Source organism: Calonectris borealis, chromosome 2 (genome assembly GCF_964195595.1).
Source record: "Calonectris borealis chromosome 2, bCalBor7.hap1.2, whole genome shotgun sequence".
NCBI classification, from domain to species: Eukaryota; Metazoa; Chordata; class Aves; order Procellariiformes; family Procellariidae; genus Calonectris; species Calonectris borealis.
The window spans coordinates 134,859,749-134,887,687 of NC_134313.1; the positions used below are offsets into that span (position 1 = coordinate 134,859,749).

Below are 27,939 nucleotides of genomic sequence, written 5' to 3' on the forward strand. Positions count from 1 at the left end.
TCCCCCCGGCTCCTCGCTGAGCTTCGCCCTCGGGACCTCGCCTCGGGGCGCGGCGCGGCTCGGCACACCCCGCGGGCGGAGCTCGCCGCATCCTCGGGGCCCGGCGGCGGGCATCGCCGGGAAAACCGTGAGTAGGGGAGCGGCCCCGGGGAGGCGGTGGGGGCTGTCCGTGCCCACCTCCCCAGCGCCCGTTAAGGGGCCCCGGCCGCCGCCGCTTCTCCCTTCCCGGCGGGCTGAGCCCCCTGCGTCCCGCCGGCTGGCCGGGGCAGGCGGAGCGGGGCCTCGGCGCGCCGTGTGCCCCCCGCCGCCGCGCCCGACCCTGTCACTCGCTGAGGAGGAGGCGCTGCGGCCGCCTCGCTGAACACCGGAGTCCTGCTTTCCTTCCCTGCCTGCCTGCCTGTGCGCGCCCTCCGGCTTCGCGAGGGGGAGAAGGCGGCCGAATGGCAGCAATTCACCTGTGGTGGTTCTGAGAGGGGTTTAAGCGTGGCGCGGCGGGGCCGCAGGAGCGTTTGAGGGGGGATCCCCGTGCTCGGACGCCCGCCTGAGCCGCCTCATGCGCGGGTTTTGGTGAGGTGGCCTGTTTTGTCCTCCGAGGACACGGGCAGCTTGTCTCCTCCCGGGCCTCACGCCCGTTCCCAAAGCATGCGGCTCCGGCCGTGGCCTTCGTGCCTCCGCCTCGCAGGACGGCACCGGCCAGCCCCGGGTAAGGGCGCCGCGCCCCTCTGGGTGCATCGGGCCGCTGTGCTTTTGTGTGGCGTCAGGTCTTTGGAGGCTCGTGCTGTAAAGTCCTCGAGGCACGAAGGAGGGCTACATCCAGGGCTAAAACTCATCGGATGTATTTTTGGGGACCACATGCGTTCAAGGACTGAAATTCGTTGTGTGGACACCCCTGCTAGGCTTTGTGTATTCGCTTGTATGGCTGTTTTTAAATTTAAATTATCTAGAAAGGAGGTGAAAATAACTGTAAGGTTTTGTAATAAAACACATGTCCTGCTTGTCATCACTTCCACGCTTTAGTTGCCTTTTGGCATAAACTCCGACTTCATTAGGATTCCAAGGCCGTTACTGCTGCTGCGCAGCAGAATTAATGCCTAACAGCTCTTCTGACACCGCGGCTCCTGCGTGGTCATCTTTGGCCTTTGGAGGTTGTATTTCCTTACAACTTGGACTGGCAAAGGGTGTGCTGACATTTGGCAATCCAGTTGTCACCCTCTTCCCAAATTCCCTGGGTACTGTGCCTGGTGTGCTGGGTGATCTTATGTTAAATGGAACACAAATCTTTGTTATATTTTTTGTAAAGGTCAATGTATGTTTATACATAATGTAAGAAGTACCGGGCAACCGTTGAGAACTTGCTTTTGTGCTAACAAAGGTAAACACTGATTATTCATAAAATATTTCTTTGGATCTGATATCCCACTATATTGGGTTAGGGATCTGTGATAAAGGAAAGAAGCAGGTTAAGATCTGTTTGTTTAAGTAAACAGTGAAGTTGCTGTAAATATCTTCACTTGATCTCATCCCCTTCGTTGAATAATCCTCCTGTAGGCCAGGTTCAGGCTAATTTTAAATTTCTCGGTAGACAAGGAGGATACTCCTCCTTCCTCTCCTGCTTTCACACCTAGCTATCAATCTGCAAGAGTGAATTCACTCTGACAGGCTTTTCCTACCAGCTCTGATACCTTCCCTTTTAATTCTAGCAAACCAAGCACAGCTCTAACAAAATTTCTGGAGGAAGAAACGCCAGAGGCAGAGTTTTCTTAATGCTGTGTCCGTAACCACTCCATGTCCATTCAGCCAGCTGCCGTCGGTCCTGGTAGCTGTATTAACTCCCTGATGTTGGCTAAGGGCCATTCAGTTGCTCTATGTCTTTGTTTTGTGAACTACTGAAACAAGATGTTCGGGTACATTTTAGAATTTGTGTTAAAGGCACTATATCCAAAGAGACATAAACAGGAGTGTGGATAGAATATTCTTGCTTTGCAGGTACAGCTGCACCAGCAAATATGCTCCCTGCAAAGACGTTCCCAGCACAGCGAAGTGTGGGAGACGCTGACGTTGTCGCTCTGAGGCTGAAGGCAGTCCCATCTCTCCTTCCTGGTGAGTCTCAGCAGTCCTCGTATGCACTCTGTGGTCTTTCCTGGATGTCCTTTTTGCTAGTCAAAAGCATGGTGTGACCGGGAGAGAAGACAAACCACCATGAATCAGAAGTTTTATAGAAGGTGTTAATGGTTCTTCTCACAAGATTTAGTGAGTGTAACGATGCCAAATCGCAGGAACTGGATTTTGCAATTTGTCTTATCATAATCTCCTCAGAAACTGGTGGGCCTTTTTCTTCTCAGAGGCTATGCCCATGTGAGTTGGTTATGTAGAATGGGATCAGAGTGAGTGAACAGTCATGTAAAGCACAGAAGTGTTTGAAGAAGGTTATGCTGGGGAAGAGCAGCTAATGCAGGCAATGAGAATTTTCTTGATGGTCCCCTCCATTACAAATCAGTTGGCTGTGAAATACAATGTCATGCAAAAGAAGTCCCAGGGAAAAAGAAAACTAGTTTTTTGGGCTGTTGGGGGGTTGGTTGGTTTGTTTTGGTTTTTTTTTTTTCCGCTGCAGTAGAGCTGCATTGCTTATTCTGTTGAAGTGTTCTCACTGAGATTAAAACCAGGGAAATTAAGGAGGAGAAATTTAAGAATGCGAAAAATCAATCTCAGTTCAGAGTTTAGGAAAAGGTCAGAGAACAAGAAAGTCAGTGGAAATATTCCCAGTGCATATGCAGGTGTTGTTGGGAAACACCCTTTACTTGCTTGCGTAGATAACTAAGGGTAGGCCATAGGGGTTTCATGAGGAGGTAGGTACCTCAGCATGAATTGGTAAATACTGTGTGAAATATTATCTGAAATGCGATTTGGGAAAAGCTAATGGAAAGATAAGTTCCCATCTGCAAAAAGGCTTTTTTTTCTCTGTCCTCCAGCTGATACTAAAACATGGAGCCTGTGGTCCAACCACTACTATCTTTATTCAGTTTTCCATTTTCTTTCAATAATCCTGAGTGCCCACTGTAATATCAATTTTTGTTTGAAGTCTGTTCTAAATTATTCTGGCCTGTATTTGTAAATGACAAATCTAACATCTCTGCGGAGCAAGACAGGTAATTAATCATGAACACGTGGATATACAGCTAAGACATCTTATGATCTTCGTTGAACTTTCCAGTCACTGTTAGCTGGAGGATTCAAAGGAATGCTGTCAACTTTAAAAAACTGATTTAATTCTGGAAATATCATTAATTCAAGTAACACAGAGTTGAAAAACTGAAAAAGATTAGATTTTTTTAACAGATCAAAAATTAGTTTATTAGAATTGTGTGTTTAGCACTTGTGAATGGTCGTTTTTACTGTTTCCCCTGTGAGTTTAGCCAGTTTCCCTTGTTGAAAAAGTTCCTTGTAAATACAGCAGTGCATTGCTTGGATAAAGGAAACTTTACACAATAAGAGATGCCAATATTTTTTAATTTAAGACCTTTAAAAGCTAGAATAAGATAATGTATGTAGCTGTTTAGCAGATAGAAATAACAGTTGCAAATAACATATGTTCAGTTTAGCTGTAGTTATACTAATGGGAAGTAGGAAATTGGAAAACATTGAAGGTAAAAAGGTTCAGAAAGAAAAAAATTAATTGGCACTTTCCAGGGGCGTAGTTCAGAAACAAAACATAGTCACAAAGATGCCAGCACAAATATTTGTTGCTTTTTATAGAGTAATTTTTATTATCCCTATATGTGTTTCCTCACTATTAAAAAGATCAAGATAATTTGTGTGAATAATACCCAATTACCTTATATGGAGTAAGATAATTTTATGTTAGGTAATAAAAGAAGGATTCTGCGGGGAGGCAGAAATCCCCTGCCATTGCACTGGTGCTCTTGTCATCCCAGCCGGTCTCTGCGGGGTGCTCATTAGTAGATGCTTTTTCTTAGAACTTCAGGTAAGCTGTGCAAGTTTTTTCTTCCCTAACAGATTAATTACCTGTGAGCATTCCTTGAAGGAACTTTTCAGCTGTAGATTGGAATGTTTATTTTCTCACACATTTGTTTTCTTTCTTCATTATCTGCATGATCATAAATTCCATGCATTATTATTGTAATGTTTAAGCCTTGCATATTGTGTTTGCAGTGCATTGTTCTTTGCTTATTCACGGTTGCTTATTTAAAATTTTAACTAAAACTCTTTTGTCTGTTACTGTGAGAACCTTTTTACTTTGGGATAAGTGATTTAAACTGTATGATTCCCAGCTCAGAGTGGAGAACGTAGGGTGAAAACACTAACTGTTCCTGATTAATACCAGTACTATGAAGAACTTCTTAAAGTAACAATATAAATATTTATACTTTCCAACTGTAGTTGTTGAAAAATGAATGTATTCTTTCAGACTTTAATTGATTCGTGAAGATGTTTGCAAAAGCAACAAAGAATTTTGTGAGAGAAACTGACAGTGGAGGTGACTTGATCCCTGTCTCCCACTTGAACGCCTCAGACAAGCTGCAGCTTCTGAGCTTAGTTACAAAGAGGAAGAAATTCTGGTGCTGGCAGAAGCCCAAGTATCATTTCTTGACAGTCACCCTGAGTGATGTGCTTACTGAAGACAAACCGATAAAACCAGGTAAAGCCATACTCGGGCAGCACAGTTATTGCAGATAAAAAGAATGCAAAGCTTAATCTTTTTTGTTATTATTCTCAATCGTGTTACTAGAGGGCTCCTTTCAGAGGAATGCTCTGAAGTATTCTCCATCCGTGGAAAAGAGATGACTTGACTATTCATTTAACTAAACCCAGTAATAATAAATGTTTGTTTAAAAAAAAAAAGTTTTGCCTAGATAGACTACTGAAATTGAGTGCTGAAGGTTGTCAAGCCGTACAGTCCTACTGTTTAATAACAGTGCTGTCTGCAGCCACAGGAGCTACCCTAGAATATTTTTGGGGAATTCCAGTATGTGATAGTAGTGTGAAACTGTACTGTGCTCCAGGTCGGAAAGCACTGGATAAACAGTGTCTTGTTGGGGACAGTAGCCCAGGGAGTGCTTGCGCAGGCAAGGCCAAGCAAGTTTTACGAGTGCTTCCTTTCTTCTTGCACAGACTGTTAAAAATGGTTGACCCTTGTACTTCTTTCTTCATCCAGCTGCAGCAGTCCTAACCAGGTTTTAGGAATGGAATCCCATATTTCTGGGCATGTCACAATTCTATACGGGAAAATAGATAAGTCCCTAAGTTTAGATGTTAATTGTAGCTGGCTTGGAAGATCAGCTGATTCTGAGTCAGTTCTTTGGTTTATAGGTGTATAAGATTCAGCGTTGGTTTAAGCCAATTAGATACTTCCACTGGTTTTCAGTGAGCTTTGGGACAGCCCTATAATGAGATATGTCAAGATAATGGAAAAATATTAACCCTATTGTACAAGCAGGTCTGCTTTGTAGTTTTTCTTTGTAGCTGAAGTAAGTTTCAATCATTCTTTATAAATCTTCCATAGCATCTGAGCTCAGCATTTCAATCACCTTATGTTTTCTTAAAATGGCAAAATATAAAAGGTGGCGGAGCGAAAATGATGAAAATATGGAGGAAGCAGAAGTAAGAGTTGCAGAGCTGTAGATTTCATTATTTACCTGCTCGATACTGTTCCTTGCCTTCGCTAACTTGTCATATTTTCTGTAAGTTTCTGTTTTTTCAATCACTTCAGGACCGTTTCAGCACTTCTCTTCACAGGTAGAAATGACTTTTATTGCTTTCCTAGTAATTGTGGAGTCTGACTTTGCAAAATATATGGGGAAGTTTGAAGATTTTGTTCAAGGAAGTATTGAAACTTCATTTGGAAAGATCAGCCTGGGAGCTGGAGGGAAGGGCTATGTGGAAAACCAGTCCTCATTTGGAAACCTGAGGAAGCAGGAGGTTGACTTGCAGCAGCTTATGAAAGACGTCAAGGACAGGTATGTTTTTGATGTGGGCATCGTAATGGCCAGGAAAGATTCCTGAGCTGAAAAGACTTGGGCCAGCTGTGGTCAGTGAACAATTGATTCTGTAGTATTGCCATAGTTTGAGAATTATTTTTATTGTAAGCTCTCATTTTCAGGTGATAAATCATATATATCAAAATGAAAAATTCCGGATTTTGAGCGCTTGATGGTCAAACCTTTCCCTTTCATTTTAAAAACATCTCTCTGTGATTTCATCTTACGTATTTGCATGAATTACCATGTGGAACAAGGGTCAAATCCTTCTTTGGGAGACTGTACTGAGGTAACAGTCTGGAAGAACAATGGATTGGTTTCTCTGTGTTACTGGGGAAAAGGCTATGGAAACTGAATTCAGAACTATCAATATTCTTGTAAGCATGCTTTATAATTTTTGTGTGTGTGAGCGACTGTGCTAGCAAATTGGATTATTTGAAGCTGAAGGAGTAGTGAAGGTGAGCAAGCGTGGTCAATGTATGTTCTAGTAGTTGAACAAAATACAGTTTATAGATTGTTGCTTACTGTTATACGCTGTAGTAACTGAGGGGAAAACCCCAGATTTTCCAAACTATAATCTTAATTTTACAAGATATGCAACACTTCCTGTCCTACTGTGAAATGAGATTGATTTAATCTTGCAATAAGACAGTCATGGACCAAAGCCTACTTGGCAACCAGCTGGCAGCTCAGGGGTCTACTCTGTATTGCAGGTCCTGACTCTTGGGAGATGAGGATGGTTCGTTTGTGACAGCATCCTAGATCTGTAGGAGGTGGTGTAATACATTTTAATAGCCTTTCCTGATGCTCTGAAGATAAAGATGATAGGTTTTTGTTATCAGTGTAAAAGTTGTCAGAAGCAGTGTAAATTTTCTTTAGATACACTGATGTTCTAGAAATAATCAATTCACCATTTTCACAGGAACAAATGGGTGCTGTTCTTTTTATTGTGAGCATTCACAAGTCAACAAACTTACTCTAATATGGCATCTCGCTATCTTTGTACTAAATGCCTTATTAAAAGCAGAAAATACTGGGCGAAATGTGTGGACCAGGCCTGTAAAATTAGTATGCATCTAGTATCAGAAAAATAGTGTCAGTCAAGGTTTAGAATCTTGTTTCTAACACTAGATAGAGTCCTACAGAAAACCAAACTAGAGTAATTCTATTTAGATCAGTAAGCTTTTACTTAGTTTTCTGCAGTAATTTACCTACTCAATTCAAACAAATAGTCCTCCCATAGCAAATCAAATTTACTTCAGCACAGGTTATAATCCTAAATGTAACTAAATACTTATAAATGTATTATCTTCTTTTGAGTGTGGAAGATCAGTAGCTCTACACTGATCTGAATATAACTGTAAATGAGGTTAATGTTTATATAAGGAGCTAATTCTTAGATGCTCATAGCTTATTAAGGCTTATGATGCAAAATGTATAATTGATATCCAGTCAGTCTGGCTTCTGCCAGGTCACTGAAAAGGATAAGGATAACATAATTTTTATTTTCTTCTTCAGCATAATGCCGAGGCTCTCTGAAGATTGTGGCAATTCCTTACAAATGAAATTCCAGTTACTCATTCATAAATATTCTATGATTTATGATGGATCATGTCCAAGCTTCTAGCTTTCGTCTCATTCATGGAGCATTGTGTGGAATTCAGGAATTCAGCATTCAGGAGTGCTGGTGCCTAGAAGTTAGTGATTTTTGGATGCAAAGCATTATGGTTCTAAGAGGATGTTTACCCATCAGTCCTTGTGAGATGAGAGTCAGCTAAGTGTTCTTGATTTCATCTAGTGACATACGTTGCTTCTGCTTTTTAGATCAATTGTTGTTTCCTTTATTATTTATATATATTTAGCCTAATTAAATTGCATTTTAAACCGTTGTTCTTGTATTAGGCTGTTTAAGTCAAAGTTGCAGATAAATAGCAGGAAACTCTAAAAAAAAAAAAGGCAAAGCTGATATGGCTTCTAAACTAAGTCTTCAAGGTTCAGCAAGCTGGAAGTGCTGAGTGGCTTCAGCCACTTCAGTTCACTTCTTATGTGAACCTTCTGAAGGAGAATCCTACTGATCTTTTAATTAGATTCCAGATGCCACATTGGCTCTCCTTTTCTGAAAAGGGATGACAACTGAACGATGTGGAATGAGATCCTTCTTGATTTGCAGAAGCAATGACATTTTAAATGCAGAACACACTTCTTAACATAATATTCAATATAAAAATAAAGTTAAATGGCACTTTTAGGTATATAAACTCGGCATAATTTATTTTACATTATTCTTCCTTTTTGTATTACATTGTGCTTGCTAATTCACAGAGTACTGTAACATACTGATTTTAGGTCAGAGTCCTATGCCTTTAACTCAGTGAGATTGCTATGGATTTAAGAGTATATTCCATCTTCTGTTTTAAGGCTTTCAGTACTGTCTGCCATAAGATCCTCATAGAGAAGCTGATGAAGTATGGGCTGGATGAGCAGACAGTGAGGTGGATTGAAAACTGGCTGAATGGTTGGGTCCAGAGGGTATTGATCAGTGGTACAAAGTCTAGTTGGAGGCCAGTGACTAATGGTGTACCCCAGGGGACAATACTGGGTCCAGTCCTGTTTAACATCATTAGTCATCTGTGTGATGGGGTCGATGAGTGTACCCTCAGCAAGTTTGCTGATGACACAAAACTGGGAGGAGTGGCTGATACACCCAGAGGGTCGTGCTGCCATCCAGAGGGACCTCAACAGGCTGGGCTGGTGGGAACCTCATGCAGTTCAGCAAAGGGAAGTGCAAAGTTCTGCACGTGGAATAACCCCAGGCACCAGTAAATGCTGTGGGCTGACTGGCTGGAAAGCAGCTTTGCAGAAAAGGACCTGGGGGTCCTGGTGGACACCAAGTAGGACACAAGCCAACAACATGTCCTCACCGCAAAGAAGGCCAATGGTATCCTGGACTGCATGAGGAGCAGTATTCCCAGCAGACTGGGGGAGGTGATCCTTCCCCTCTACTCAGCACTGGTGAGGCCACACCTGGGGTACTGTGTCCAGTTCTGGGCTCCCCAGTACAAGGGAGAGATGGACATACTGGAGAGGGTCTGGTGAAAGGCCACGAAGATGATGACGGGACTGGAGCACCTCACGTTTGAGGAAAGGCTGAGAGAGATGGAGCCGTTCAGCCTGGAGAAGAGAAGGCTCAGGGTGGGGTTATTAATGTATATAAATACCTTGCATACAGATGCAAAGAGGACGGAGCCAGGCTCTTTTCAGAGGAGCCCAGTGACAGGACCAGAGGCAATGGGCACAAACTGAAACACAGGAGGCTCTGTCTAAACACCAGGAAACACTTTTTCACTGAGAGTGACCAAGGACTGGCACAGGTTGCTCAGAGAGGTTGTGGAGTCTCCATCCTTGGAGACATGATCCTAGGCAGCCTGCTTTAGGTGGCCGTGCTTGAGCAGGGGAGTTGGACCAGATGACCTTCCAACCTCAGCCATTCTGTATTGACCCCTTCAGTGAAAAGGATTATGAGGAGGTTATAATCTCTGTAGTTCTCATGAATTAACAAATTCGCTTATTTGTTTTTACCATTTCACTAAGTTGTGTTGGGTGTTTGAAATAGAAGTACTTGAGAGGACAGCGACAGCAGAGAGAAAGAAACAGGACCATGTGGCAGCAGTCAGTCAGTCCATGTCAGCTGCAGAAAGGTTTGCCTGTCACACTTCCATCATTTCATGTGAATGATTCCTAACTCTATGGTTAGCATATTAGAAAAACAGGGTGTTGTTAGTAGTGTACTCTGGCATGATTGAAAGGTATTTTTACAGCATTGCATATTGCACTTTAATATGCACTTTCATTGATTCAATTATTGTCCACACTGACAAAAATAGGCACCTATTCCTAATCTGAGTACAGCGGAAATTCAGCCCATTTTGTTATTTATTCTTTAAAATTCCTCGAACATTTATGCATATGATGAGAAAACCATTCAGTTTTCTACCAAAGGTGCTACATGGGTAATATGAAGTTGCAGAATGTTAGGAGACAGGATTTAATAAAATCAATTGTCTGTGTCTGTGATTTAAAAAATAAGGAGGGTGCCGAATAGAAAAATAGAGGAACTATCTGTCACTTGCACTCTTAAAAGTCTTTGGCATGCTTGGGGAAGATGTTCTATGAAGTAATTGTCAGGTTATTCTGTAGGGAAAATTGTGACATGCTATCAATAAGCTGACTATAGCAGATACCGTGTTCCAGTATGACTGTAAGAAGTAGGTCAGAGAGGTTATATCTGAAATGAATTAACAAAAGTAATATTATGCGTCTGTGCTTGGTGAAAAGTGGCAGAGTAAGGTCTGGTGGATTTTACTCCATAGCATTCATCTAGACGTCTCTATTAGAGAAGGAGCAAAGCTGGGTGAAGGCTCTTTCTGTGCAGCAAGCAGCATTTGTATGGGAGACATCGGACTATTGCGCATTATAAATGAAGTGGAGAAGACTGAACAAGCTGAGGGATTCTGGCCAAGCAGTGAGAGAGGTTTTGAAGTTAGTTATGTGGATGTTATGGAAGAAGTTGCATTTGGGTGAGGCAGTGAGAGTGGGCCACCCATGTCTCTGCAGCTGGGAGAGGAGATGCGTTGAGCTGACGTTTCCGAGTGCAGGACTGAAAAGGTTTTTCACTCATGTGGGTAGTTTGGACTAGTGAAAACTTGTGCAGGCAGGTAACAGTGCTGACTTCAATGTGAGAATGGAGAGCGCTCACAGCAGTAACCATTCTTTTTGGTATTCGTAGTAAATGGGCAAGCACCTTGCTTTGAGGATTTGTGGGGTGGGTTACTGAGAAGACGAGACAGGATTTGGCAGAAAAATGGTCCTAGCCCCCCTCCTTTGTGGACAGTTTGGTCAGAGATTCTGCGCCTGAAGGAAAGACCCTCAGTCTCAGCTGTGGAGTTTAAAGCAGGCTCCTGCTCTCCCCTTTAACAGTGAGAGTCTGCTCTATTGCCAGGTGTTGTCTGTTTTCTCTTGCCTTCTGTTAGTTTCTGCCTTTCTCCCTTCTTTTCTGCTTCCAGTCTGCAGCAAATTGCCGATGTGCCTCTCTATTCTCCACTGCTTTCCTCATGCAAGAAGAAAAAGGTTGAAAAAAGTGAAGGAAGCCATTGCATTATAGAAGAGTGGAAGTGCTTAATCCAATTAAATATGGAGAGAGTGAGACCAAAACTCAAGGAAATTCTTTTCTGTTCATGACCTATAGAGCTTCCAGTTTAGTAAATCATTGACCTCTGGAAGGTTATTTAAAACCTTAGAACAAACAATCGAACAAAAAACCATAATCCTCATCTTTTAAATGATCTTTATTTATACAGGCTCATACCTTGTGTGTTGATAATGGGACTTAGCAAACCAACATCTCATTGTATTTTATATAGTGTTACTTTTGAGTACTTCAGCTCAGATTCTTAAGGTGGGAAGGAGTACAGTGATGTAGTACAGGTCACACAAGATCGGTGAGGGCTCCTGTACAATAGATGGTGAAAGAGATGGTAAGAGTGATGGTTGCAGAACAGAAATAAAAGCTCTAAAATGTGACCTGTAAAATAAAAAAATGCAATGCAGTTCGTGTGCCTGCATGCATGTATTCTCAGGCGTTTCACTCAGCCATCTCTTGTTATTCAGATATCTTCTTGATATTCAGTGTTATGCTAGCACAGGAGTTCAGCTCTTGCAAAAATACACTCATAGATTCAGCAGCCCTTGCCCTGCAATACTTCAAGCCCTGCTCTGATTGTCAAACTTTAACCCTGATGCATTTTGTTCGATAGCTATTTTCAATGATAATTTAGATAAGCTGGGTATTTGCTTACCTCACGTTGTCTCCTGTTCGAGTCACTGAGAAGATCAGAATGTTTTGCCTTCCCCATGCTGTGCCCCAGTGATAACCTGTGATGTGTCCACACACAACCCTAGAGTCTAAGGGGTTTTATGACAGAAAGTTCAGTGCCAGAAGTCTAGAGGAGAGCATTTAACTGTGCTGTCCTACAAGAAAAGGTGTTTGTAGCTGTTGGTAAGGGTTATGTGTTTTAAAGCTCTGAATCCGGTACTCACTAAACAGTGGGAAGAGGAAGGCATTTCTGCTGGCTTTACAGCGGAACACATCCCACTGAAGTCACTTGAATCCTGGGGCTGAGGCCGCGGCCGTGTCTCTGCCACAGAATGCAGAGGACCCCAGGTTACCTCCGAGACCCAGCGCCTGCGGCGGTGCTGCATCAGGGACCGAAGCCGGTAGCGCTGTGCCCCTGTGGTGTTAGTGTGGCTGCGTAGCCTCTAGTGCTGTGGCAGCTCATCCCGCGCCGCCTCAGAAATTTCTTCGCTGCGGCTCATTGCAGGTTTACCTGTGACTTCTGACTCTTTCCCTCTGCCCCTCTGCTGTTAGTTCTGCATCTGGACCTCAAAGCCAGGAGCATGAGGGAGTCTGAGCCAGTCCCACCTCAGGCGGAATACTGTAGAAGTAGATAGAAGAAAAAAGTCTCTTGAATTATTTTGGTCATTCATTTGTATAGAGTTAAATCATATTCTGTATGCTTCTTATGTTAACACTCATTCAGAAACAGCAAATCTCTAATCTGTATTTTTCTACCTTTGATTGTTTTGTTTCTTTTGCTCTAACTTTTGGGGCTATCCGGTGAGTTTGTCATCCTCTAAAGCAGGGAAAAAATACGTCATGTGAAAACAAATGACAAATTGCTTTTGTGCTTCTTCATTGTATTTCTTCCCCTGCGGCTTCTTAGGTTGAATGTTAAAATTGCAAGTTCTTAGTGCCTTAACTTGTATTTTCAAGGACACTTCTTGAGAATCATAAATAATTATTGTGAAGTATATGGTAGGCTTGATGGTCTGTTATTGTGATAACTAATAGCTCTGGTTTGGCAGACACTTCTAAGAGCACCGGTGTGTGTGATTGCTTGACATTTTTTCAATTTTTGCTTAATCCAAAGATTCATTGCATTCCAAGCATAAAGCATGGCCTTGCAGTAAAAGAAAAAAAGTTATATGAATAAGCTCAGGAATGTTTGGGGGTGCTTTTCTAGTGGCTGCTGCATTGCTTCAGAGGTATTTTCTTTCCCTTGTTTAAACAATCAACTTTAAGGTTTTCAGGCAGTTCATTCCAACTGATTGAACTTTCATATAAGCATGTAACTCTCCAAAGATCAAAAACTGCCTCAGGATATTTTTAATTTAATAAAGAACCAAGCTGACTTCAGACTTACACAGACTGCATAAATCCAAAACTCCAGAATCTAATAAATCTAAAACTTTTTAATTAAAAGTGGAGATGTCTCAATTTAAATAAAGTGGAGTCAGACATGTCTTTCAGTCATATTTTTGGGGAATTGCCATTTAGCCCCATGAATAGCCATTTACAGTAAAAGGGAGGAGAAAAGACTGAATAAGTTGAGCCAGGGATAGCAATCTTAATCTTCCAACTGTCTTGCTAGAGTTATCTGTTCATAGGAAATACGACATCTCATCTGAGGACCTCCAATGGGTATTTTGCAAAAGTATAATATAATTGACACATTTTAATCAATCAAATACAGTTAAGAAGTTGTTTTAACTGTTACCAGAAAGACTGTTAACACCCCAGAAGACAGGGTAGTGAATGTTGTCATCTTTCCTTAGAAAATAATCCTCTCTTGTTGTTTCTAGGCATTCACTTTCTTATTTCTGCTCATTCTAAGAAGTACCTAACTATAGATATAACTCCAGCAGCATTTAAACACACGAATTATGTTGTGGGGTAGGGATGACTTGTTAAGTTGGAGGCGTCGGCTAGAGATTTGAGGTCCCTACCACAGTTAATTATTCTTTTGACTGTAACAGTCCTGGTCATTAATTGTAAATTGTGAGGCTATACAGATGAGTAACACAGGAGTTTATAGTGGGTGATTTTTTAGTAATCTTTTCCAATTCCAAAATCCATGATATCTTTTCTCGTCCAGCCCTTCGAAGTACTTGGTCAGTGCTGATCCCTCTCAGCCGGTTCAGGGTTTCAGTGAACACTGAAACAGCTCCATATCCAGCTGTGAGGCTTGACATTGAGGTGTCGCTCTCTTTGCGGGCTGTTCATCCCTCAAGGAGAAATTCTGGTGACTCAGAATTTGGAGTAAGAACTTAAAAATTCGGCAGCAGCGTGTCAGGGTGCTCCTTTGCCTGCACATGGGCCTTGAGAGGCCAAACCAGCATTCCTAGTGATGGTTGCCTCAAGCTGTCCTAGTCCAGGGTGAATCTGGGCATCAGCACTTGGGTGCAAAGGAGCCCACGTCACCTCCCCTGTCGAGAAGCAACTGATGGCACATCTGCAGCAGGTAGAAGGATCTACAAAGACAGGGGTGAGAGGACTGAATGATGACAAGGAGATAAACGAGACCAAGTTTGGCCAGACAGGGCTGGAAAGCGGTAACAATAAACTGTGAGAAGGAGGGGAGACTAACGCTGGGAGCCATGGGCAGCTGGTGTCATCTGAGGGTAGAAGATAGAGAAGTGAAGTGGGATGGGTGAGCTGGCTGGCTGTGGGACAAAGCTGAGATGAATGAGAAGGAGCGGGAAGAAATGGGACTTGATCTGGTCAGGTAAGAGAGAGAAAACTGAGAACTATTGTAAGGAAGAGTGGGGTTTGATTACAAAGGGAGAAACTAACCGGCCTGGAAGATGGCTTGCCATATATTTCCTAACTTCCACTAGCTTGACTGCAACTTCACTTCACTCTTTCTAAGCAGAGCTTTGTGATGTGTGGATAATATTATTATGTTACATGCTTATTATGTATTATGCTATTATACGTATTTTTATTGTGCGTGTGCATGCATAATGTATGCAGTAGTGTGCTAGGCTGCAGGGAGTTCATAAGATGGACCATGAGCACAGGTCTTCTGTTTGTACTCCCTGGTAACTTTTTTGGTTGAAATAATTCTTTTGAGTAAAGACTGCAGGATGTGACCCATTGACTTACTGAGACTGTTTGTGCTACATGAGACTCTGAAGAGGATGGTTGGTCGGCGTCCCCTGCCGTGGCCAAGTTAATGGCAGTGTGAATTCACGGTAGCAGAGGATTCAATCAGTGTCCATGAGCCTGGCTGGTTGTTTGCATACTACACTGGCAGCTTAATGTTGTCTTTAGTTCTCCCTTGCTTTTTTTGCTTAGAAAGTAGCCAGACAACTGCCATTTTTGCTCAGAGTAGGGAATGAAGAATTCAACATGTGTGTTGGGACTTACTGAGTAATACAGATATTTACTGCTATCAAATAACAAAAGAGGACATAATTTTGAGGAGACTGCATATATAGAAACCATTGTTGTTTTTACAATAAAAGCTTCTTCAAGCAATTAAGAAAATGTTTTTTTCTCAGTTCTAGTATTTATGTTGTTAATGGCTTTTCTTTTTCAGAACAATAAATCTAAACAGTAGTTTACTGCAACAAGTGATAGAAAGAAAACGAGAAGTGTTGTGCATCTTGAGAGAAAAGATAATAACAACTCAGAAGTGTACGATAACTGAACATATCCAAACAGAAGAAAAAATCAGCGGTGTGATGGGATGCAGTACAAAAATAGTAAAGGTAAAAGTTATTAAAAATCTACAAGGAATAGAACAGGTTATCTGAAAAGAAATTATGATTTCTCCAAATAGACTTCAGAGTATTTTTCATGCTTCCTTAACATGTTGAACTCACTGCACTGCTTAGTTGTGAAACTAAGTTGTGAAAGGTAAAATGTTTTTTCCATTGCCTCACTGGCAAAAGATGCCATCTTTTAATGTGAGCCTGGAATGTGGTTTCCATCAATACCGTCAAATTGTGATTCAGTTTCTATGAAGATCCCTGCCTACAGCAGAACATAAACCAACCATACAACAATTCAGTGAAAGTTGAAGAGCAAAAAGCATTGCTGCAGCAAATTTATTTGAAAAGCCAAGTAATCATTCATCAAAAATGTTTACAGTGTCTATTGAGTTTTAATATTTATTGAGAAGATACTTGTTTTCACTCATGGGAGTAGAGATTAACTGCATTATGAGGATATCTGAAAAATTGCCTATGAATTGAGACGGAATTACCAGAGTCAAAACATATGCTCATTCATTGTAAGTTTTTTTTAAAGCTGCAGATGAATCACTTCTGTGTACAGGGTGGCTCCAGTAGCAGAAATCTGGGAGTTGCACTTCAACAACCCTCTGTGCAAGTGCCACCTTCCTGGTACCGGTGTCCAGCTGGGAAAAGGGGTGTCAGGATAGAAGAGGGCAGGGCAGGATGCTGAAGTGGGTGACACAGTGTTTCATGCGTGGCAAAAGCTGCACTTGGAGCTCAACTTTGTAGTAGGACAGGGTAGCTAAGAGTTTGAGAGCCGCTCTTGGCGTTGTGCTTCTACTTCGCTACTCATCTTGTTCCTTTCATAGATGTCAAATGTAACATGTGCTTTAGTTAGACATCATGGAGAATAAAGCACAGTCTTTCTCTGTATTTTTTCCCCTTAATTAATCCTGTGTTTAAGCTACACAATAGCTGAATCAGATAAACGGTGAATAAATCTGTCCTCTAGGTTTCAGTGAGTGAAAATGGAAGTATGATGAAGGATTCTAGTGTGATCCTTGAAATTCCTCCTGCAACCGCTATTGCCTATGGTGTAATTGAACTGTTTATAAAGCACAGTGGCCAGTTTGGTAAGTAAAAAGCTCGTTTTCTGTAGCACGCAGTTTAACTGTGGACAGAGCTGTCTGTTGGGCAATGATTTTTGCATTTCCCTGTGTATGAAGGTGATGATGTTTTATGGTCTCCGTTGCCTTGATAGTTATTTGTGCTGTGAAATGCTGCTCTTCTGATTTAGTAATGCTTTTTCACTTGTTTGCATAAATCATAAACTCAGAATAATTTAGGTTTCAGGGGACCACAGGAGATCATCTAGCTCAAGCCCCAGCTCAAGGCAGGGTCAACTTTTGAAGTTTGATCTAAGTTCAGAGTTAGATCAGATTGCTCGTATCCTTGTCTGTTCAAATTTTGAATATCTCCAGACAACGGAGATTCCATCGCACCTCTGGGCAGCCTGTTCTGATGTTTGACGACCAGCATGGTGAACTTTTCTTTCTTTCTTAATATCTAATGAGAATTCCCCTTTCTTTATCTTCTGTCTCTTGCCATTTGTCCTGTCGTCATACAGAAGAGTCTGGCTCTCTCCGTGCTTCCATTGGGTGCCTGTAGAGAGCAATAAGGTTCTCCCTTAGCAATATTTTCTCCACGCTGAACAAACCCAGTCTCTCAGCCTCTTCTCATACATGATGTTCTCCAGCTCTCAGCGATCTTGGTAGCTGTTTGCTAGATTGCTCCAGTATGTGAATGTCTGTCTTGTACTGGGGAGTCCAAAACTGGACGCAGCACTCTGAATGCAGTCTCCCAAATTGAAAAATCACTTTCATCGATCTGCTAGCTACGCTCTTGCCGGTACAGGCCAGTATGCAGCAAACTTCAGTAGCTGCAAGGGCACACTGCTGATCGTCTCGAATTTGTTGTCCAAGTCTTTTTCTGCAATTTTGCTTCTAGCTAGCTGGCCCTCAGCCCGTGCTGTTGCCTGCACCTATTGGCAGGGAGAGTGAACTGAATATAAATTGATGGTCAACGAGGAATGTTTAGATAACAGTCATGCTAAGAAAAGAATTATTCATGAAGTATAGGACTGAAATTTAAACTTTTCTGTCTATTTTACACTTTCATAAATAGATTGTTCTCAGAATGGTTGCAGAAATGTCCTTGTCATGTTTTCTGGTCATGCTTTACTTGTTTCAGGTCAAATACTTTCAGGTGTCAAGTTAAAAAAGTGTTGAAATTGGCTTTGTGGGGAGTAGTAACTCTTCTCTGCAGAATCCCCTGGGTTTTTCTTTCTTGTCTATCCTCAGTTGAACTCCCTAACCTAAAGGAGGTTTCAGGGGATGTTATGCAAGAAGGAAAAAATCAGATGGACTGTGTAGGGCTGGCAGTCGGAAAGGACTGATGTGGAAAGGAACAGGAGATACGTTGAAGAAATAATTGAAGTGCAGTTGAGATTTGAATCCAGGATGCACTTTATTTGGATAAGAAATGCAGAAGATACTCTCCATCATTCTTCTTCAACTGACTTCTGATATTAAGGAAGTCTGTAGGTTCAGGAATATAAGTAAATATCATGTAACCTCTAAAAAAATTTCTGAAATGTGGTATTGCTCTGACATAGACTGAACACAGAGATATACCAGCGGGCATTGACTTCATGGTCATAATAGAACTGTAATTCAGACTAATCAGGTGCAATTAAGGCTATCTGACTACATAGGTGTATAGGTGATAGCCTACTTATGTGACTTCTAGATGGAAATTCCTATGTCCTGCCAGCTGATAATACATGGGTCTTGTTAATGATCTGTAATTCTCTGCTCCTTTTCCATTTCTGCTTCTTTTTCCGTTTTTTTTTTTCATATTTAATGTTATGTCTTTTAAGCTTCAAAACCATCACAGCTTGTTTCATGTTTTATCTCAAACAACCTATGTCTTGCCTTTTTTTTTAATTTGTGCCATCTTCCCTTGCCTGACTGTCATTGAGAAGGTAAAGTGGAGGAACTAACAACAAAATTATGGTGGAGCCTAATCTTCAACTTCTTAATGTCTGAGCAGTGATCAGTGTCTGTTTATGGAAATAAAAATAGCCTTTGAAGTTAAATCCAGAGACTGATGTAGTCCTCTCACATGAGACTGAAAGTGACCAGTAGCAGGTGTAACATAATGGGGTTCTCTTCACAGATAATTACAGAATAAGGTGCATGTAAGTGTGTTTTGGGTTTTTTTTGGTTTCTTTTTCTTTGCCGTTGATAGTTCTTGAGTCATTCTACAAGAAAGAATGGTATAAAAGCTTTCTTTAAAATGTGCTGGCTAATGTGACTGGACATGCTTGGACATTTTTATAAATAAAAAAAAAAAAAAAGAAAGAAAAAAAGTCTAATCTTTTTCTGATCCCTTTACGATAATGTTTTCCTGTAATCGTTCTGTTTGATTTCTACAGGCTAGTTTTCCACTACATGTAAAAGCTGTTCCTGTTAAAGGCGTTGCTGTTTTGTGTCTTTAAAATTTCAGTGCAAGTCCTCTTGTTCTTGCTTTACAAAACAGGAGTTATAGTAGCACCCGGCTGATTTGCTTTGTTCTGTTGATTGCTATATATGTGACTTGCTTCCTCTTAAATGTCTGTAAATTAAACAGACATTCCTAAGACAATTCCTAATCTTTTCAGCTTCCCCCCGCAAAGGAGTCTCTTTGCCTTTGATTGTTTTCATTGATCATCTCTGGTTTTCTTCCATTTTTGTTAATGCTTCTGAATAATTAACAAGATCTAACTGCACTAGTGGAGGTTTGTCATCGATGGATGTAATAGAATTCAGTAGAGAAAATATCACAGTATTCTGTATATTCTTTCATTCATTTATTTTCCCTTCTCTTTTTTTTTTAAAGAGTATGACAAAATTAATGAGATACAAAATTAATTAACAGTCCTATTAAACAAAACTTACAGAATCCTGTATCTTCCTCTGAATCAAGTCCTATTACAAGATTTAACAGCAGGATCTGTATCTCTTAAAACTTTTCACATGGTGCTGTGTATTGATTTCCCTTATTAGCATCACTCTGCCTTAGAAGGGCAGCTGGTTTATCAGCGCTATCTTCCTGCTTCAGGGTTCGTGTGAAAGCCTTGGTATTATCAATGAAAGTAACATGAGCATATTGGCCTTATGGTGCCTTAGCTGCTGTCCGGAGTCTTGTTGCTTTGGGAAGTTTTTTAATTTGTATTAATCGTTTACTGCTTCTCTGTAGCTCTCTCTTCTCTGTGAAGGCTTATGGAGGCATAAAGGTCTCTGTCGTCTTTCTTTCTTTCTCTGTGGCAGAGATTTCTTTGTCTGCTCTCCCTTTGAAAAAGCTTTCTCTCGGAGTGCTCTCTGTGCTTTCTCATCTGCTTTGAATGTCCTTAATTTGGTGAGACAGACTCTTACAACTGGAGGAAGGTTATATTTAGGGTTTGTGCCTGGTACATGTGAGCACTGAGCTTGATTAGTTACATTTTTTTTCCCCTTTGCTGTCAGGTATTGCTTTAAAATTGAGTTCCTCTTGCTAGCCTGCCTGCGTTCTCCTCAGACCTGGAGCAGAGTGCCAGGGGTACAGTTTCAAATCTTGCATTTGAGCAAATAGAAGTTGCTCAAAATAATACATAGGGCTTTGTTTATATTCTGCATCTTTGGGCGCAATATCGGACACATGAGCACAGAACTTGATATTCCAGATTTCTCAGCATAACTCTTACAAAGGCTCCTGGTGTACCTTCCAGGAGTCCCTTAGCTTCATCAAGTCGGGGGCATTGGGGTGGCAGGAAATCTGCAGCCCTGTTCGGGTGAGTAGGCCAGTGCTCGTCATGAAGACAAAGAGAAAGGGAAATCAAGCCAGGGTGTGTTATTTTCTTCGTGAAGTTGTTCCAGAGAGAGAGTATATTGCAGAGTGATTCTGTCAGTGGACATGCCTGGATGAAGTCCTTTACAGGCTCTGAAAAGCCCCGTTTTCCACTCATCTGGAGAACTTGAGGATGGACCTGTGGCTTAGCTCAGAAAGAGGAGTCGTTTATCAGTGCCATGACCAGAAGAAGTTCTGTGAGTGACTCTCTGAGTTCTGATGAATCTCAGAAAGTGCTTTCAGGTGTCTCCGTCATGAGTGGATCCTGTAGCCTGCATTACAGCACATCTCTTAATTGGTAGGAAATGTGAAGAACTCATACCTGCATCTCTTGAATGCAGCATTCAGGTTTACGGTGTCGGTGAGAAGGTTTCGTGTTATTGGCTGTCTGCATTACGTTAATTCACAGGAGCTGGTGTCACATTTTGTAGTTGGTAGCTGCACCACGGGACCTTTGTACAGCTGCACGCTGTACCAAACATCAGGGCTGCAGTAATGCTCAATAATTCACATACATAGCAACCATTGGCATTCTTCCCATCTAGAAGAGGTGAGACATGGAGAAATCACATGTGAGAACACCAGATAATATAAGCTAGCATCTCATTCGGTAATTGCTTGTGTATTTTATTAACTTTTTTTTTTAATTGAATTTCTAATTACAGAATTTTGTCTGCTAGATGAACAGCAAGGAGGCTTTGAAAAAGAAAGCACAGAAGGCTCAACTTATCCCCATTCAGCACTATTCAGAGATGCTTCGTTTCTCTATCAGCCAGATGCTGTTGATAATAAGATGTACTCTGGGGCTAAAAACCTCATTCCCAGTGATGCTTCTTTAAGTGTATTGAAACAAGGTATTACCAGAAATGCTTTACATGATTACATTACAGTGAGTTAAGCAACATGATAGGAGGAAATAATCTGGTACAAAGTACATAAGAAATTATGTTAGTTCATTTTAATAGCCCTTATCAGAACTCTTGGGGGAATGCACTGAAAGAATAGAAAAATTTACTTCTGCAATAGGTATATGCAGTGGATTGTTCCCTAGGAACATCCTGAATCCCTTTGTCATAAATACGATCCTACAAAATCAGGTTTTTATGCCAGTTCTGTTACATTCCAGATGAGCTCTATAAGCATCATCTATAATGATGATTTATGCTTTCATTCAGACAGGGTCACTGAAAATATTTTTTCATTATTTGGAAAATACTCTCAGTAAAGCTTCTCAGTTAAAGGTTATTTTAAGTCTCAAAAGTTACAAAGACATCTCCCCCACCTTCATTTAGACTCGTTATTTTCTGAGAAGCTTTAGAGAAATCTTTGATAACAGCTAAGGCTGACGAAATCAAAACGTGATTTAAATGGAAGTTTGCAGATTGGTATAATGAGCCGGGCACAACCTGTTTATTGTAGGGATGTGGAAGGAAGAGGCAGGATTGTCACCAGAGGAATGAAAAAGGGGAAAACAAATCAAGGCCTCAGAACACACTTTACTTTTCATCAGTCCTTGGTAGAGTTCTTACAGCTGGTTCTAACGATGAACATCACTTTTGTTATCTCGAAATTTCACCCTTTGTTCATGGCTGTTCAATAGACTAACTGTGACCAAAATAGACATTTGTTGTCCTGAAATAAATTCTGTCATTCTCCAATGTAGACTTGTTTGAAAGCAATACTGTGTCTCCATGTGTATATAAAAAACACTTATTTGTGAAAGAATGGTATGCTACTGTTTTGGTTTGTGTTTTAGCTTGACATACCTTTGTGCCTTTCTTGCTTGAAAGGCTTGGACTCGATGATCTTAGAGGTCTTTTCCAACCTTAATGATTCTATGATTCTAATTAATTAACCTGAACTGTCTCTTGGAAAAAACCTAAAAAAAAAAAATTTGTTTCTACTAAAGCAATTTGAAGTAGGTTTCCTCTTCTGTTATTTGTATAGACAGTCATATGATTGTGTCAGGTAGAAAAAATATCTGCCTGTGGCTGGGCTTTTCTTTTTTTCCAATGAAGTAATTTTTAGATAGAAAAGGCATCTTCAAAGAGAGCGTGTTTCTTGACTGGAGTGACATGAAGGGAAATTTCTTTTAAACAAGGTTAAGAACGCTTGCATGCCCCTATTTTTGGAATGTAGAAAAACATATTCCAACCTTCCAGTTGGCATTATTGACTTGAAAACTTATCTTCTTTTAGAAAAGTGGTAGTTTGATGTCATAAAACATTTTGTTTTAGTGTCATAGTTGAATTGTGAGGAAAGAAGTGCAGTGAACTCTCTTGTGCTTCTGTTGTATGTATTGTAATGGATTCAATATTTCAGTCAAGAAGAGATTTTTGTCCTGATTTTTGTAATAATAATTAGGTCAGAGGTGAAGGGTTGTAATTCTTTGATGCACCTGATGAAATACAAGGACAATAACAATTTAGGATCACAATAGGAACTTCTAGTTCTGTGTGTGGACTCATACCATTGACTTTGTAATTCATATTAACTCACAGAAGTAAAGTTATCGGCAGAACTCTTCATTCTGCCATATAAATGAACAGTCTCTGGAGATGAACTTTCAAGTGAGAAACTTAATATATGGTTAGTTCAGTTAACATTAAAATACTGATTTGTAAAATATTAAAAATACTGTACACAGAATGTTGATCCTTGGTAGCTGTTCTTCTTTCTTAGAATTTTCACTGATGCTTTGTTGGCTCATTAGGGAAATATAACCAGATGTGTTCCAGCCTTGCCTTATAACTTGTGCCGATGGAAATCGGGATGTCAAGATGTGGTGATAAATGAGCTTATGAAATACATAGCAAAAATGTTAACTGTTTTTACTGGCATTTGTGTAGAAATACTTAGTTTTACTTTTTACTGCTTTCTCGGGAAAGATCTGTCACGGTTGAAGACTCAGTTCCAGCCCTTTGTGAAGCTGCCAGAAGACAAGCGAAGAGCTTTATATAAAACCCTTTGTGAACTCTTGCTCCATGAAGAAATGGTAACTGCTCTGGAGGACGTGGTAAGATGAAGAAACTTCTGCTTGCTTCCTAAAAGTAATTTCAGAATAGAGCTAGCATTCTCTTTTGCTTGAACTTTTCTCTTTTCAAGAAATTTTACTTATTCCCTTGCTTCCAGGTAGATGATATCTGCACAGGAGGCAAGCCAGATCTGAAGGAGTTAAAACCTGCACAACAACGAGACCTCATTGACTTCTTGCAGCTCTTAGGATGCAGTTTACAGAGTGAGCCGTTGTTGCAGAAATGTCAGCCTCAGGATGAAGAACTCTTCTCAGCTGCTCACCTCCTCATCAGTGCTATCTCTGGTATGTTGTGAATGAAGAGAAGAGCCCTTTTTTTAAATTTTCCTTTTAGAAGCTCCCTCTGCGTTTATGGCTCTTTTTAAGCAGTTGGTGAGCTGTGTGGAACATAGTTTGTTCTGTTCCTTTGTATAAGTTTGGTATACCATGCTTAGCATTCCTGGCTGTGAATTAAATTCAGCCCTCAATCACTGACGGATTTTGCTTGTAAAACACACATTCCCCCAAGATTGCTCAACTCTACTTTCTGCTGAGTGTGGGCATTTCCAGTTTGGCGAGCTAATTCCTGTTCTTATTGCATACCAGAATTCTTCCCGCCTAAATGCTGAGAATTACAAATTAGGTGTTGTCTTCTGTGTAACAGCGTATATTGTTGAGGTGCAAACTATATTTAGCAAAACGAATTTAACATAGAGACACTGCAATTAGAGGGTTGTTTTGCAGCTGCTGAAAAAGGAGATTAAACATAAATGTCAAACAAATGCCATCCTCACAATCTAGTTGGCACCACAGTGTTCATTAAAAGCTACCTGCAAAGTCCAAGACAGACTTTCCTGGCTTTTTCTCCTCTCTCTCATATATAAAGAATTTCCTGACATTAAGGTAACGAAGGGAAGTCCAGTGTGGTATTAGTTGGATGTGGCACTGTGCAGCAAAATGTCAGTGTGTATCCATATACGCACAGTACCCACGTAGGAAAGCTTAACTCATTTGTGGAGACAGAAAAGAAATAGAGAACAGGAACCTGCTGATGTGGTAACGCTTGTCAGAGGCTATTAGCAGCAGGGCGCAGTTAATTGAGTGTGTTGCATTATCACCTGGCTTTGGACATGTCTGCTGCTAACGTCCAGGCGTAAATGTAGCTGGATCAAGAATCAAAAGCTGTTTTATGCCTGTTGCTTCTATTAGGAATTACAGGAGTTAGAGTTGAAGGGCACCACAGGGATCATTTAGGCCGTCTCCCTGCCCCAAGGCAGTCTCAGCCATGTCATTCCTCTCAAGTGGTGTTTTTGCTGAAGAGTCAGCATCTTGCATAGATTTTGGCAGGGGAGGTTCTTGTTTTATTCAAGGCCTAAATCATTCATCCAGCCTGCAGACTTGGAGTGGAACCCTGGGGAGATACTTAGGGAGGAGACAAGAATGATGGGGAGGAAATCCCCTTTCCTACAAGCTGCCTTTTCTCAAGGGCAGGGGTACTCAGTGTGGGGCTTGTATCCGTCGCCCATCCCATTTTATTCTGCACCCTGGGAAGCAGGCAGGAAAGGGCTGGATCAGCCTCTTCCAAACGTCCAACAGAGCACCCGTGACAACTGTCCTCCGCATTGAATCGCTTTGGTCTCCAGCACCCATTTCACAAGGTGCTGTACCTGCCGGTGGGCCTCAAAAGTGTAGCTTGTCTGTCTTTGCCCAGCAGGAGAACCCCGTAACAGAGCTCACAGTTAAGAAAGTCCCCTTCCCAGCAGCCAGCCTCGTGCAGTGTGCACTGGAAACAATTTTTCCCTTTTAATGTTTCCTTCACAGAGCTGTCTGATTACACGCTTGTCCTGCTGCATGCCTGCTGTGATCTTCAGGTTGTTCCGGCATTGTGTTGTTTGGTGAGTAATCAAAATGTGACTGTGTAGCATGTGGGCCCCAGCAGCACTAATGACTCTGTTCTCTGCCTTACTGTGTTTCTCACCCAATAAAGATGTCAAGCTCCAGCACGGATTTCAGCTGTAGGCATTGCTTAGGCAAGGTCAGAGCCTGACAGTGGCAAACGGTGCAGGTAATTTACTGCAGGTGGATACCTAACTTCTAAAACATTTCTGTGTTTGGGAGATTCCATAGGCTGTGAGCAAAAGAAAATTGTGACTTAAGCTCGAATTTTAATTTACTGACAGTGTCCTTAGCCCATTTTACAGTCTCAGTAACAGTAATCACCTGCCCTTGGGAAACAGAAATTTCACTTTGGCAGCAGCAGTGCTTGGGCCTTGGCAAATTCTGAAGTTCCAAAACTCTGAGGCCATTCGTTAAAACTGCTGAAGGAATGGGGCAGGGCTGCCATTCCCTATGAACTTTTTTTAAGCTCGCTGACAAAAATAACAGTAAAAACCTTTAAATATGTAGAGGCAAGGGGAATGCCACTGTTTCCTGAGAGTGAGAGTTAAGTGTGATCTGCAGTGAGAGAAGTTGGACTGGGCAAAAGGACGCGGTAGGAGAGATGTTTCTCCGTAATAGGTGCCATAGAGCTTTGGTTCTGGATGAGCATGTGGTACTTGTCAACGCTAAATAGTAAAGAGAATCTTGCCCTTTTGCCGCTGCTTTGTAAGCTCTCCAGTGGTTTTGTAAGAAGGAGCTGAGCTATGTGATGGCAGGAACAGCACTGCTCGGAAAACCTTTTTAATGTCTCTGTCTTTTGCTGTCTCTCATAAATACAGCCTAACATCGCTTCAGCCGATGGCACCTTGGCGCTGAGCAGTCCTTTGGTGGCTACTCTCACTGACAGACGAAGATTTGATGTCATGCAAAGGCTGTTTGCTTCATCAAACATTAATTTGGAAATGACGGAGTCTTCTGCAAAAGCTGTAACTATGAAAGAACCTAGATTCTTCCCACTTGTTCTTTATGTTGCATTGTATGGATTTTGTGCCTTAGGTGGGAATGTATAGGAGCTTTGCTGAGTATCCAGTTACTGCTTTAGCCTGTTCTTTCTTCTGTAGCTCTGCAGTGTAGTGTTGGTGTGTTTGAGCTAGCAGTAGAGCCACTCAGTTGAGTACTTAGAGCAGTCCAGCCGGGGGCTATGGAGCTCGGGGTGGGCTCGGCATGCCTGGGGTGAGCACTCTGCGCTGCCGTCAGGTGTGCTACTGCTCTGCGGTTTCACTAACGTATATGTCTGCAGTGGAAAATACATAAATAAGGGATGAAGGGGAAGAATTAAAAAAGACAAGCCTGGAACAGAAATTGAACGTAGCAGTAGAAGCCTGATTGCTTGCATTAATATGCGTGGGAGAAAACTGCAAACAAGCAGGCTGTGGAAATCCAGGGTTCTGCAGCGCAGTAAATGTTTTGCTCGTTCAAGACTCGATGTGCAGAATGCCTTCACTGCGGAGCAAGTGGGATGGAGGGCTGTCAAAGAGGTACTTGATTAGGTTTTCATTTATTAAGTGTAGTTTGGCTTTACGGATGTGAACTGCACACTGCAGGAAATAAAAACACCTCTTTTTCAAAAACTAAGACCACCTTAGGGATTTATGCCTCTGTACAGCATTTCTGTTTTCTAATAAGTTTTTACTCACTTTAGCAAGTTTCAGTTGTTTAAATTGCATTCTGAACTTTCTCTTTGAGGTGTGGTGATAACTTTTGGGGTGTGCACATGAAATGTCCCTGCCGCACTCCACAAAAATTATCATTTTAGCCATATGACATTTTAAATGCAGATGTTTTGCTTGTTTCTTTGACTAACAGCAAAGTGTTAGTAAAGCACTTTGTGCTTTGAGCTATTTTGCCTTTTTTTCATCGTAATTTTTTGTAATTATGTGGATGGGACAGAAATGCAGCAGAGATCACTGTAAATACGGGCTTGGGAAGATGATGTTCCAGGTAAGTGGAGTATCAGCGCTTTCAGATAAGATTGTGAGATGGCTGACAGACAAACAAGCAGGCACCTGTGTGCGCGGGGGGGTGATCAGTAACCAGGCCCTGCAGCTTAGCTGGTGGGTAGGAGTCCTGGGTTCAGTTTTCTGCTCTGTTCCCACACGGGCTTGAGCAGATTGTCTGAGGGGTCTTTAAAAGCTCCTGTCAGTTAAGCTTTCCCTGAGGAAGTGGACTTTGCAGAAAAGCACCGTGGTACCTTTCCATACCCTGAGAGCGCAGGATAGCCTGGCACCCGAGCCGCTGGCCTTTCTGTGTCTCGTCTGTTAAATGAAGCTGATGGTGTTGCCCGAACCTTGCACTGGTGTATATGGAAATGTCCTTTAGGAGGATGGAAGCATGTCACTCTGCTTCTGGGACTGATGTCTGTTTGTAAATGGGAAAGTCTTTTGCCAATCACTACTCAAAAGTTGCCTCTGTAACTAACTAATTTATCAAAACTTTCTATTAAATGTTATGTCAAAACAATAGAATAACTTATAACCTCATGCATGTGAT

The 27,939-nt window shown here is 41.5% G+C and overlaps 1 protein-coding gene across 1 annotated transcript; it reads left to right on the forward strand.

Annotated features, from left to right (window-relative positions):
- GSDME (gasdermin E) lies at nucleotides 1-27,924 on the forward strand. The gene is made up of 11 exons (XM_075143559.1): nucleotides 1-127; nucleotides 1,987-2,100; nucleotides 4,460-4,657; nucleotides 5,783-5,975; nucleotides 15,434-15,605; nucleotides 16,585-16,705; nucleotides 21,164-21,352; nucleotides 23,387-23,514; nucleotides 23,631-23,817; nucleotides 25,333-25,406; nucleotides 26,229-27,924. Exons 2-11 carry the CDS (start codon nucleotides 2,007-2,009, stop codon nucleotides 26,457-26,459), a joined length of 1,587 nt encoding a protein of 528 aa, XP_074999660.1. The 5' UTR covers nucleotides 1-127; nucleotides 1,987-2,006; the 3' UTR covers nucleotides 26,460-27,924.
- Nucleotides 27,925-27,939: the final 15 nt, after the last annotated feature.

Bases quoted from the DNA above. Each gene is read 5' to 3' on its own strand.
- GSDME (XM_075143559.1), top strand. From the start codon at position 2,007: ATGCTCCCTGCAAAGACGTTCCCAGCACAGCGAAGTGTGGGAGACGCT. The intron at 2,101-4,459 runs GTGAGTCTCAGC...TGTTTGCAAAAG, and splicing joins AGTCCCATCTCTCCTTCCTG to CAACAAAGAATTTTGTGAGA. The intron at 15,606-16,584 runs GTAAAAGTTATT...TCTGTCCTCTAG, and splicing joins GCAGTACAAAAATAGTAAAG to GTTTCAGTGAGTGAAAATGG.